General features: G+C 42.9%; 1 protein-coding gene across 1 annotated transcript in view; it reads left to right on the top strand.

Annotated features, from left to right (window-relative positions):
- LOC140385938 (kinesin-like protein KIF20A) overlaps positions 1-12,292 on the top strand; it is a gene marked incomplete at its 5' end in the record, with an annotated part of 69,540 nt that overhangs the window by 37,946 nt on the left and 19,302 nt on the right. Inside the window, 3 exons of the mRNA XM_072468589.1 lie at positions 5,941-6,106; positions 7,907-8,086; positions 8,818-8,957. Coding sequence (XP_072324690.1) covers positions 5,941-6,106; positions 7,907-8,086; positions 8,818-8,957 — 486 coding nt within the window. The remainder of the gene's footprint in view (positions 1-5,940; positions 6,107-7,906; positions 8,087-8,817; positions 8,958-12,292) is intronic.

Raw genomic sequence — 12,292 nt, forward strand, 5'->3', positions numbered from 1 at the left:
GGCGAGTAAGTGGGGGTAGGGGAGGTTTTCTGGGGAGGGTTAAGTTGGGCAAGGTTTGAAAAGGGGGAAATGATGAACTGTTTGTACTTTAGCTAGTTTTTTGGATGGATATGTAATTTTGTTATGTTTGGCATTGAATATATTAAAAACAAAGAAACCAAAATCTCCGCACCTAGGAGGATGATATTTTGAGAACACTGGAACCATACAACTGCCTGAAATGACTGGATGTTCCCAGAAGAAAGAAATGTGCAACTTTCAGATCAGGAAGAAGATGAGAAATAAGCCCACAACCAAAAGTCTGAATTCTGTATGATTTCTTTCCGAAAACTTGATGTTAACAGCTACCCAAGATGCTCTGGAACTGAAACCGAACAAATGGCATATGGGGAAATGGAGATTCTACAGCTCCAACAACCCAATCCAAGGAATAAAAGTGAGGGAAAAGATATACAATGTATGTATGTTCTCCATCACTGAAACAGATGGTCCTGCTGGGGTTGACCTCGTTATGAAGGGCTGCAGCTGATCTCTAAACCATGATGTTCATGGTGTGACAGAGGGTTGAAGACCGTAAACACATTGAACAGAAGCATGGAAAATTGGCTACAAATTTACCCAATGTTTTTTGACACAGTTGAATGATGAAGATGTTGGAAGCTTTGACTATTTGCATATTGCATCACCATTGGTCCAATGATGAAACTAGTGATTCTTCCTCCATCTATAAAGGAAGCCCGAAGAGATGGAAGGGGAAAAATTGTGATCACCAGAGAAACAGAATCTAGAGATTTGGTAAATTCAACAAAGTCAAATGGATGGCTATAATCTTGGCTGGATCCCAATGATATGAATCCAGAAATAAAATGCAGTCACTGCACTCTTCCAACATTAAAGAGATCATGCCAGTATTGGCAGGGGCATAGATTTTCAACATACTTGATTGAAGAAACAGCTACTGGAACATGACGTTTCATGAGGGTTCGTCACTGTTGACTATTCAACACATGCCATTGATGGGGCAGATTTCTACATTTTAACATATGACCTTCATGAGTTGGGATGTATTCCAGGAGACCAAGGCATAGAGGATGTAAAGGAGCAATCTGCATAGCTGACATCCTGATGGTATAGATGGAACAGGATTGTGACCACCATCTGCACAGTCATTTGAGAGAATCAGGAAAGCTGGGATGAAGCTAAATGCATTGTGAAGGTGACAATGCCAGTTCTTTGGAATGGTACACACATCTGGAAGAATTTAGTCGAGCCTGTAATATTCTTTGATTATGCTGATAATGAATCTTGATGTGGTAGTGTTAACAAAGAACATTAGACTTTGTTTTACAACAAAACTATTTATTACTAACACTACTCTAAAGGATCACTATAATGTCTAAGATTAATACAGTTGGAAATAATGGTCTAACACTAACTTACACTGAGATACTACAGAGCTACTATCGACTGCTATCAACCCCTTATTAGCACCTTGTCCTGGAACACATGGTGCCTCCGGGTCACGTGCCTCCATACTTGCACCATCTGCTGGTTGGATGTACAACAGTAAAACGTATAATACACATACAGATGATCCACTCATGTTATAATGTTATATACAGATAAGTCTACCTATCATCACAGAGCCAAGTCCTGGAAACAGTCATAGCTACCTCCAAAGATCAGAAGAGTTTCATACGTTGGATCCAGTGCATAACTCGTGTCAACACAGCCACCTACGAGAGCTGATGAAAGAAGATACTGAGTGCTAGTGTTTGGTGTCACCAGGAGGGCTGTTTTTAAGACCTGTGTCTCCAACTACAACAGAGAAATCTGTTCCAACCGGAAACAAACAACAAGAGAAACCGGCTTTGGCAAATCATCCAGACTCTCAACCTTGTCTCTCTACAGATGCTGGCCAGACCTGCTGAGATTGGCAGATTTGTGTAGGAATGAGAGAAATTTCACATTGGTATATCTGTATAGACAAGTGGGGCATGATCATTGTCCATTTGGACCATATCTACAATAAAAATAGAACATCCAGATGGTCAAGAACATCCACAATATATTGATTGAAAAAGGACCCAAACAATGCCCGATTGGCACTCTGATCTACACCTCTCAAGGCTGACATGAAATTGTTAGCAGTGGTGTTAAATGTAACAGCAAAGCAGCAGTGGAACCCAGCAAAGTTGTTGAAACAGAGTTTCTTGTTCCTTCTGAAATGCTAACTATTTTGGTCTCGGGAATCCATATTAGACCTACACTTCAGCATAAAAGGTAATCAACGATGCCAGCAACTTCACTAACCAGGGAGAGAACATTGTACCCAATGAGTGCCACAACGGGGTAACATCAAGCCCAACTCCTACGACACATGGAAGTAGCACACATTTGCCTGGGCAGCATGTCAACTCATCATGCTGCTATTAATGCCCAATCTAGAAGATGAAGGAACACCTGACAACATGAACAAAAAGAATTAGGAAATGTGTTCAGTTTATTTATAAAAGTTGGAGACATTATGAATAATAAGAAATCTGATGAGAATGTTGCTCAGCACCTGACTGCAGTAAGATGTAGCACCCTGGATGCACAATCTGCCACTCCTCCATCAGTCACATGCAGAGCTAGAAGAAATATAATCATAATCAATGAAGTTCCAGCAGTTTTGAATCCATGTAATTAACCATAACTAAGGTAAATGAAATCCAAGGCTTGAGGGATGGGAAAGTGGATTTCATGGAGCCTGCAAGATCAGAATGTGACGTGCAAAGTGACTGAATTAAGAGGGAACAAATTTTTTCATTCCTGAAGGTGGCTTGTGATGCAAACGTTTGGTTTGTTGGGTCCCTTTCCTACGTGTAATGCATTTGCCTGCCTTGAATACTCATTAGTGTAAAACTTGATAAAATGGTGTCCATCCTTCAAGATAAAATCCATGGCATATGAGAACCTTGTGGTACCTGGTTCATGTATGCCACCTTAATGGATTTCTTAATCTGCAGCATAGGGAGGGGAATTGGGCAGTGGCAGAATGCGTGGAGCCTCGGGGCTGGCAATGGCGAATCAGTTTTTAAAATTCATTCATGGAGATGTGAATGCCACTGGCTAGGCCAGCTTTTCCTACCCGTCCCTAATTTCCCTTGAAGGTGGTAGTGAGCTGCCATCCTGAACTGCTGCCGTCCCTGTGGTGTCGGTACACCCCCAGTGCTGTTTGGGAGGGAATTCCAGGATTTTACGATGGTGAGGAGGTGGTGAAATGGGGAAAATTCTGCTATCCTAGACATGTTGTGGGTGATAGGTGTAAGTCATATAAGATTTTTTTTTTTTAAAAAGAGGCCTCGTGGATAAATAGTTTTAACTGAGGGCCCTCCAGATAGTGTCCATACTGCCCACATGTGGGTCCATCTCAGGATGTCAGCTGGCGCAGAGTCCTTGCAGGGCTTGGAGTTCCTCTAACATTTCTATTATCCTGTTTGAGGGTGATATCGGGCAATGACAATTAGAAGGGAAGGTCGGAGCCTGAAGTTCAGCCAGAGTGGTGAGTTTAACACTACACTCTTTTGCATGAAGTAAATTCTCCATAGTCTCAGATGACCAGAGGCTGCTTTCCTCTTTGAAGGGGCGAACTGGCTGGTGGTGATTTTAACCGGAGGATCACCATGCCTCGGATGAGGGGCAAGGTCGAGAATGCATATCTTCGTGAGCGACCGGGATTGAACCTGTCCAGTTGGTCTCGCTCTGCCTCTTCTGCAGTTTGGGGCAGCAAGGTAGCACAGCGGCTGGCACAGTTGCTTCACAGTTCCAGGGTCAATTCCTGGCTTGGGTCACTGTCTGTGCGATCTCCGTGTCTGCATGGGTTTCCTCCCGGGTGCTCCGGTTTCCTGCCACAGTCCAAAGATGTGCCGGTTAGGTGGATTGGCCATGCTAAATTGCCCTCGGTGTCCAAAAAAGGTTAGGTCAGATTAAGGGAGGTGTGGGGATGGGGTGGAGGTGTGGGTTTAGGTAGGGTGCTCTTTCCAAGGGCTGGGGCAGACTTGATGGGCCGAATGGCCTCCTGCACTAAGTTCAATGCAAAACAAATCAACTGTCCAACCGATGGAGTTAAACTGGATTATGAATGAAGACTGAACACATTTATTTCACAGTAAAGAAATGTGCCCAACTCTCCCTGTAACCATCTGTGCACCAACCATGAGTCATGCCAGTATTTAGCACTCTGACTAAGCTAGTCTTAACAAATGACTATGATGTACCCATGAATAAAGTGCAACCCACACAATGTGTGAAATGTAAATTTGGAAAACAACCCATGCCACCTTTGTGCGCTCATCAGTCTTCAGTTAATGGCATTCAGTTAGACAGGAAAGTTGTGGCCGTGAAGCAGAGCATCATCCCAGAGGCCCTTGAGCCCAGCTATACCTGCTGCATTATCAACTGATGGTGGGTTTCACCACTGGAAAGCTTCCCCACTGTGTGATTGCATGTGCTTCCCAGTATGGGAAGCAGCAAGAGAACTGATATCGCATTCCCTTCCTCTTCTGCTGTACCACCATTCTAATTCTGCACCCATGCAAAAGCAAAAAAGTTACTGATACTGACCATTGGTTTCTTTTTTAATATTATTAATTATGTGATCCAAACTTGGTTGTTAGAGGATACTCTGAACATTTACAGGGATGAAAGACTGATATTTGTGTAGGTCCTTGAGTAGAGAAGGTTAAGGGGAGATTTGATAGGAACATCGGAATTAGGAGCAGAAGTAGGCAATTCAGCTCTTTGAATGGTGGAGCAGGTTCAATCGGATCAGCACCGATCTCTTCCTGGTCTCAAATCCACCTCCCTGCCTGTTCCCATATCCCCTTTAACACGCTTCCTTTTTAAAAAAAATATCCAATATATATGTCTCCCTCTTGAAATTATTTAATGATTCAGACTCCATCACACTATGGGGCAGCGAGTTCCATAAATTCACTACCCACTGCGAGAAGTAGTTCCCCCTCATCTCTGTTTTAAATCTACCGCTTCTCAATCTATATCTGTGACCTCTTGTTCTAGATTGCCCCACAAGGGGGAACATTTGGCCTGCGTTACTTTATCAATCCGTTTTAATATTTTATATACCTCGATCAGATCCCCCCCCCTCATTATTCTAAGCTTCTAGAGGTGTTCACAATGCTGAAGTATTTTGAAAAGACGAACCGTTTCCAGTGGTGGATGGATTAGTAACCAGAAGACACCAATTTAGGCAAGTGGCTTGGTTTCTAAACAGGCTACGGGATTCCTTATGATTCGACATTTTTTATAAGCAATCCCACATGGGATTGCATCTAATTCATGAAATGTTTTGATTATACTTGCACAACACACAGATGGTGATTTTTCATTTGCTTACTGCAATGTCATGTGGCAGTAAGCCAATAAATACATAGCACTTGGGCCTTTTGGAAGGAAATTGTCTCTCCTTCACAATCAGGTTAAATAATTGAAATAAGCTGGTAAGTATTTGATTATTGAACAAAATTAGCCTTGCTATGCTCCATGCTGTAAATTTGTAATTTGTTTATAGCCATGTTCTAATTTGTGTAGGTAAAATGTTGTCTCTGTTCCTTTTTTTGACATTTGTTTCTGAAACATTGGCAAAAATAGATGATTTCCAGTTGTGAAGTTCACCATCTGAAGATGTTGATTAAGTAGGACTAAATAGTGTTACCCATAAAACTTGCATACTTCCAAAAGTGAATGCTTACTTTTCCCAGTGAAAGACTTCCTGAATTCCAAGATTGGATTCAATATGCAGTAAAAAGTAATGCAACGTTATTTTAATTTCTGGTTTTTATTTTGGAGACATCCTTCTACTTGCTTTGCAGGTATTTGAATTCTGAAATCTCCATTGTGTACTTTTTTAAACAACCTATCCTTTCTGCCTCCTAGATTGAAATCCATTGTTATCCCTTTCCGAGAGAGCAAGCTGACACGTCTCTTTCAGGCTTTCTTTTGCGGCAAAGGCAAAGCTTGTATGATTATTAATATAAACCAGTGTGCATCCATATATGATGAGACTCTCCATGTTCTGAAATTTTCAGCAATTGCTAAGCAGGTAAGGTGTCATTCATTGCTTTTTGTCTGGACTTTGAAGACGTTGGGTGTAATCTATCAGCCATGCTGTGGCCTGAAACGCAGTGCACCATGACACAATGTGGCTCATGAATGACGTGGAACCCCTCTCCTGGGATTAATCGGCTCGCCATGTCTCGATCTAACGCGATCTCGTGAGACATTGAGATGTAAAGCCCGCCCCTTATGGGCGGTATCACTTTTGGCAAGTCTGCATATTAGAGCGAGACAGTATCTCACTTTAATATGCAGTTCCCTGAGGTAACTAAGGCATTAGGATCTATCCCCTTCGCCTTGGTGAGCGTCGTTCAGTACTGGTTACCACAAATGGAAGGGCATCTATAAGGGGATTGGAGGCCCCCAGGTGCATGCCCTCTTGTGGGGTTGGACACTGGCACTGGTGCCACCTAGGCATGCTAGCACTGGCGCCCTGGAAGTGCCAGATGGGTGTCAGCCTGACAATGCCAAGGTGCCCAGGTGGTACTGGCAGAGGCACATCCAGGGTGCCAGGCTGACATTTTATGAGATCAGGTGGGGTGGGGTCCTGGGGACCCCTTTACAGTGAGTTAAGGTTTGGGGGTCACGTTGAGGCTTAAGAGATTGGCACTCCACTCCTGCACCAGATTTCGGTGAGCGAGGCTTCTTAGGAAACGCCTCAGCCGCACGATCCCTGCTAAGGCCCTGTACCTAACTGGAGTTGCGTTGGAAAGCGTTATGTTTTTCAGCGCTGCGATTGCTGGGAAACGCGTAGCTAAATGCGCTCACTAAGTCTTGCTGGTATCTTGCATTTTAAAAGGGGGAAATGTTTGTTTAATTTTGAAAATATTCTTGAACGTTTTATTGAAAGCAGTTTGAATATATACATATTCACAAATCTGTTGCCACAGTTGGCTTTTACAACAAAACCCTTCCCTTTCCAACCGATTTCCCCACCCACCCGCTGACTATTCAATACTCAAAGAAGTTGATAAACAGCTTCACCTCAAGATGTACTCCTCTTCCACCTGTGAGTGGCGAACTCTATTTTTTTTTCCAAATGCAGAAACTCTGCCAAATCATTCACCCATACCCTGCCTTTGGTGACTGAGTTCCGCCAACGCAAAAAAATCTGTCTCTGGGCTATCAGGGAGGCATCTCTCCCCACCGGAACTCCTGGATCTTCTGACACTCCAAATATTGCCACCTCCGGAGTGGAAACTACCTCTATCCCCAAAATCAAGCCTGAAAATTCCCTCCACCTCGGACACGCCCAAAATATGTGCACATGGTTCACCGGCCCCTCTGCGCACACCCACACCTATTCTCCACCCCAAAAAGAGCCGACTCATCCTGGATAGTCGTATGGGCTCGACATACCACCTTAAATTGGATGAGACTTAACCTAGCACACTATGATGACGCAGTCACCATCCGCAAAGCTTTCCTTCACACTCTGCCATTTCGATTTTAATGCATGATAATTGCACCATTCTATAAATCGGTGAAATACTCTATAATTTGCACATCTCCATACTGTTAGATAAAGACTTTGCCTTTGATGTATGGTGTTTCATTTGCAGAAAACTGTTAATTCAGTCAAGTTTCAAAACTCACTGACAAAGTCGCACTATTTAAATCTTTATATACTCTTAAAAGCTGTAATGTTCTGCTGTATTCCCAATTCTGGCTGTTTTATCTTCCTATGAAGATACTTCTGATCATTTTTTGCCAAGAAAAGTTGAGGGTTAGTTACTATATACATATCCATATAAGCTGTTTATAAATACACTCTCTTGTTTTTTAGATAGTTCAAATCATTCGCCCAAAAGTAGATCTGCAACCTTCTGATCCAATGAAGGGGAGTGATGCCAGTATGATGGTATGCACTGATCTCTCTGAAACACTGTCTGCTGAATATTTATTTTCCAAAGATGAACAGGAGCAAGATTATCAAGAGCTGGATGCTGCCACCTTGGGCTATGAAGTAACCTTACAAAAATATTCTGTTTAACTTGAGCTTGTGTATCTGCTGTAGTCAACTTTTGAAATTATCCAGCATTTAAAAGATATTGAAGATTGCAGGCTAATGCTGCCTGCAACATCAGGAAACCTGGAAACAATTGAGCATGTACTTGATTTAGTTGAGGAAAGCAATTAAGTATTAAAAAAGAAGTGTATTGCTAGCGCCTTTCACAACTTCAGGATGTCCAAATGCATTGGCAACCAATTAAGCACTTGTGAGGAATAGTCACTGTTTTGAGCTTTCAACAGGCATATTCACCCAGGCATCAAAATTGAATTTAATTCATCAAGGGCAAGACCCAAATAAGGTGAAAATTAAACCTGAAGAAGAGGGAATATAGTATTGTTTGAAGATGCGCTTAGTAATTGGTCATTAAAATTTAAATACATGCTTGGATGGGTAAAGAGCATCAATAATAGAAGGCCAAGATATTTTGTATAATTGAAGAACATTTCCATTTTATTGGGGAAATTGTATTTTGGGAAATAGATCCTAGATTGGAGGAGAATGAGAAGCAAAGGATTCTGAAAGAGTTGAGAAGCCTGATCAGGTATTTAGGATGTTTTCAAATGAATGCATTACTTTTTGAGAATTATGTAGAAGCTGGAAAGCATTAGCTTAATGAGTCTTTTGCATGTTGATCTTCACCTTGTCACTGCTTGATGCTATATTTTTCTTTTCAATTTGGCTAGGAATTATTGGCCTTGGTGGAAAACCTAAAACAAAAACTAGTTGCTGAAAGACAGCACAAAATGGTTTTGGAAATTCGGGTTCGTAAAGAGATGGGAGAAGCTATGTTTCATCAACTACTACGTACAGAAGAGGTGTGGAGGTAATTGATGGTTAGGATACGATTAACCACAAAAAAGATTCTTATGAGCATCTACATGGATTAACTATTTTGAATTGGTTGTTGTTTCGCATGGATGCCACAGGGCTGAAGCAATATCGGGAAATCTGGAAAATATTGAGCATGTACTTGATGGATTGCTGGGGCTGCATATGTAATTTTGAGATGACCAGTTATTAGAAAGTGAATTAATGTCTCGTCAGTGTTATTGATTAAGTTCTTTGAAGGGACTTTGTTTCACCGGTTCAATCTTTTCACAAATATTGGTTCAAAGTTTTGAGTAAAATGGGTCTAGCTGGTGCTGCTTATTTCTGTGAAATAAAAGACTAACTCTGTTTGGCAGGCAATCATTCCCACTATTGTGTGCTACCTTTTTTGAAAATTATCTTCTGAACTTGCATGGTAGCTTTTTGTGATTTCCGAATGAGGACTCTAATGATGCTGAAGTTTTCTACAGTCTTTGTCCATTTAAATAATATTCAGCTCCTTTTATATTTCCTAACAAAGTACGTAACTTCACATTTTCCTATATTTCTATTCCATGTGCCAAGTTTTTGCCCACTCGCCTAGCCCGTCTATAACCTGCTGAAGATTGTCATCCTCACCACTTGTCTTCCCACCAATTTGTGTCATCTGCAAACTTGGCAACAGTATATTCACTTCCTTCGTCCAAGTCATTAAAATATATTGTAAATAATTGAGGCCCCAGCACTGATCCCTGTGGCACTCCATTAGTTGCCATCCTGAAAATATCCTTCTTATCCCTTTTCCTTGTAAGCCTACATAACCCCTCTACAGAACTGACCCCCCCGTGTTTAGTTTCAAGCCCACCTGGTTCCCTAGTTATGCAATTTGCAAGAACACTGGTCACAGCACCGTTCCGATGTAGGCTGTCTTCACAGTACAGCCCCCACTTTATCCTTTACAGTACTGATGCTACTACCCCATGAACCGAAACCTACTTCTCCTACACCAGTCTTTGAGCCATGTACTCCTTTTTCTAATTTTATGTACCCTGTGACAATTTGCACAAGGCTCAGGTAATCGTGATAATAACATTGGAGGTTCAGTTCTTTACTTTAGTGCCTGTTATATTACACTTTGTGGTAATATGTCATTACTCTTTGCTTTGTAATCCAGAATGGTCTGATGTTGTGATTATAAAGTAGCCACCAATCTCTCACTTAAAGCAAAACTGATTTATTGAATAATGATCAAATTGAGTTTGCACACTCTATGGAGCTGTAACTATTAATAAAGTAAGACTGAGTATGTTAAATAGTAATCTATGTTTTAAGTAATAACTAATGAACTCCGCATGCCACTTCTAATCTTAACTAGTCCTTGGGCTGTGATCAATCTCTCTCCTCTGCTAACACTTAACTACCCAAGATTCTGAGTTTTTATATTTATACTGGGAACTGGTGATGCCCTCCTAGTGTTTGTATTACACTGAGATGTAATAATTCACCCTTTACTTGTATGCCTATATACATATCATTACAGTGCCTAGCTCCTCAAACTTTCTATGTAGCACCTCTTTCCTCCATAGGCCCCATCCATTACATCATGCTTCAGCACCTTTCAACGAATGCCTGTTGTTACTGAGTTTTCTTGGCAATATTTGGTTTGTCCTGCACTCGTTTCCCTTTTTTGTCTGACCGTGTTTGTCATAATATACACCAGTATATCATGGTGCAGACACACACACACTGATGGACACACAACACTGCAGTCAATCACCAGTTAGAGCACACTCACTATAAAGACAGGGGCATCAGAGTTCCCGCTCATTCGGGATGCAGCCTCTCCGAAGGACAGAGCTTACAGCACAGATCTTCACCATGTGCTGAGTGCATAGACTGGTTAGGACAGGCATAGGTCTTTAGTTTAATCTAACATCGTGTTAACCCATAGTGAAAGTATGTTCAACAGTTTCTAACTTAAAATAGTACAACACTATTTTATTAAGTGTTAGTGGCCTGTATGTGTTCCATGGATCCAGAGCACCCAACACGTCATGGTACCAGTAGTTGAGGGATGTTAGAACTTCTTAGACCTACCTGCAAGTGATCTGCCTTCCACCAGCATACAGCCATCCTGCAAAATGGACAGCATCACCGGTAACCTAGGGGCAACTGGAAGATATTCGAACAACGCTTCCAGCTCTACCTTGAAGCCACAGATCGGGAAGCTGCCTCAGACACCAGGAAGATCGTGCTCTTCCTATCCACGGCCGGGGAACATGCCATCCACATTTTCAATTCTCTCTCCTTTGCTGATGGTGAAGATAAATCAAAATTCAAGACGGTCCTCCTTAAGTTTGACAGTCACTGCGACATTGAGGTGAATGACAGTTTTGAGCGCTATGTATTGCAACAGCGTTTGCAGGGTAAGGATGAACCTTTCCAGTCCTTCCTCACCCACCTCCGCATCCTTGCGCAGTCCTGTAATTACGGGCCCACCTCCGACTCCATGATATGCGACCAGATCGTTTTCGGTGTTCAGTCGGACCCCCTACGCCAGCAGCTCCTCAAGGTAAAGCAGCTCACCCTAGCGAATGCTATTGAGACCTGCGTGCTACATGAACACGCCACTAGTCGGTATTCCCACATCCAAGCGGCTGAAACGGCGCGGCAAGGTCCCCATGAGGCAGAACGGGTCCAAGCAATCGAGCAACTCCAGGGCCTCAGCCTGGATGAGGGCGGCCTTTTCATGGACTTGTGTGCATCGAATGAGGGGACGGCGACGTCGACGAACGTACTGCGCAGGCGCGCACCATGTACGACCGCACCGCGCATGCGCGGTGGCGCAGCGAACGTGCTGACTTAAAGCGACAATGTCCTGTCAAATCCCGACTATGCCTGCGATGTGGCAAACTTGACCACTATGCTGCTTTATGCAGCTCAGCCTGCCAACTCTCGTCGCTCCAGCCAGCCTCGCAGGAATATCCGGGCCATTCAACCCACGGTCACTGAGCCCGATTTGGACCTGCTACCCGATATTGACACCGAGGACCCGAAGGTGCCTTTTCGAGTCATTATCATTACAAAAGACAGGGTGTCCCCGAAGCAAAGAATCCAGCCTTTATCGGTATACAGCATCGATCCGGACGATGATTGGTGTGCCACCCTTGCGGTCAACCGGTCCCAAATACTATTCCGCCTGGACACTGGTGCCTCCGCCAATCTCATTTCGTCTGACCTCCAAAGCCTTCATGTCAAACCAGCCATCCTGCCAGCTATTAGATTATAATGGCAATGCCATTGCTGCCAGCGGCTCATGCCAACTTGAATTCCACCAGCATGATGGAAGGT

The sequence above is a fragment of the Scyliorhinus torazame genome, chromosome 11 (assembly GCF_047496885.1).
Source record: "Scyliorhinus torazame isolate Kashiwa2021f chromosome 11, sScyTor2.1, whole genome shotgun sequence".
NCBI lineage: Eukaryota > Metazoa > Chordata > Chondrichthyes > Carcharhiniformes > Scyliorhinidae > Scyliorhinus > Scyliorhinus torazame.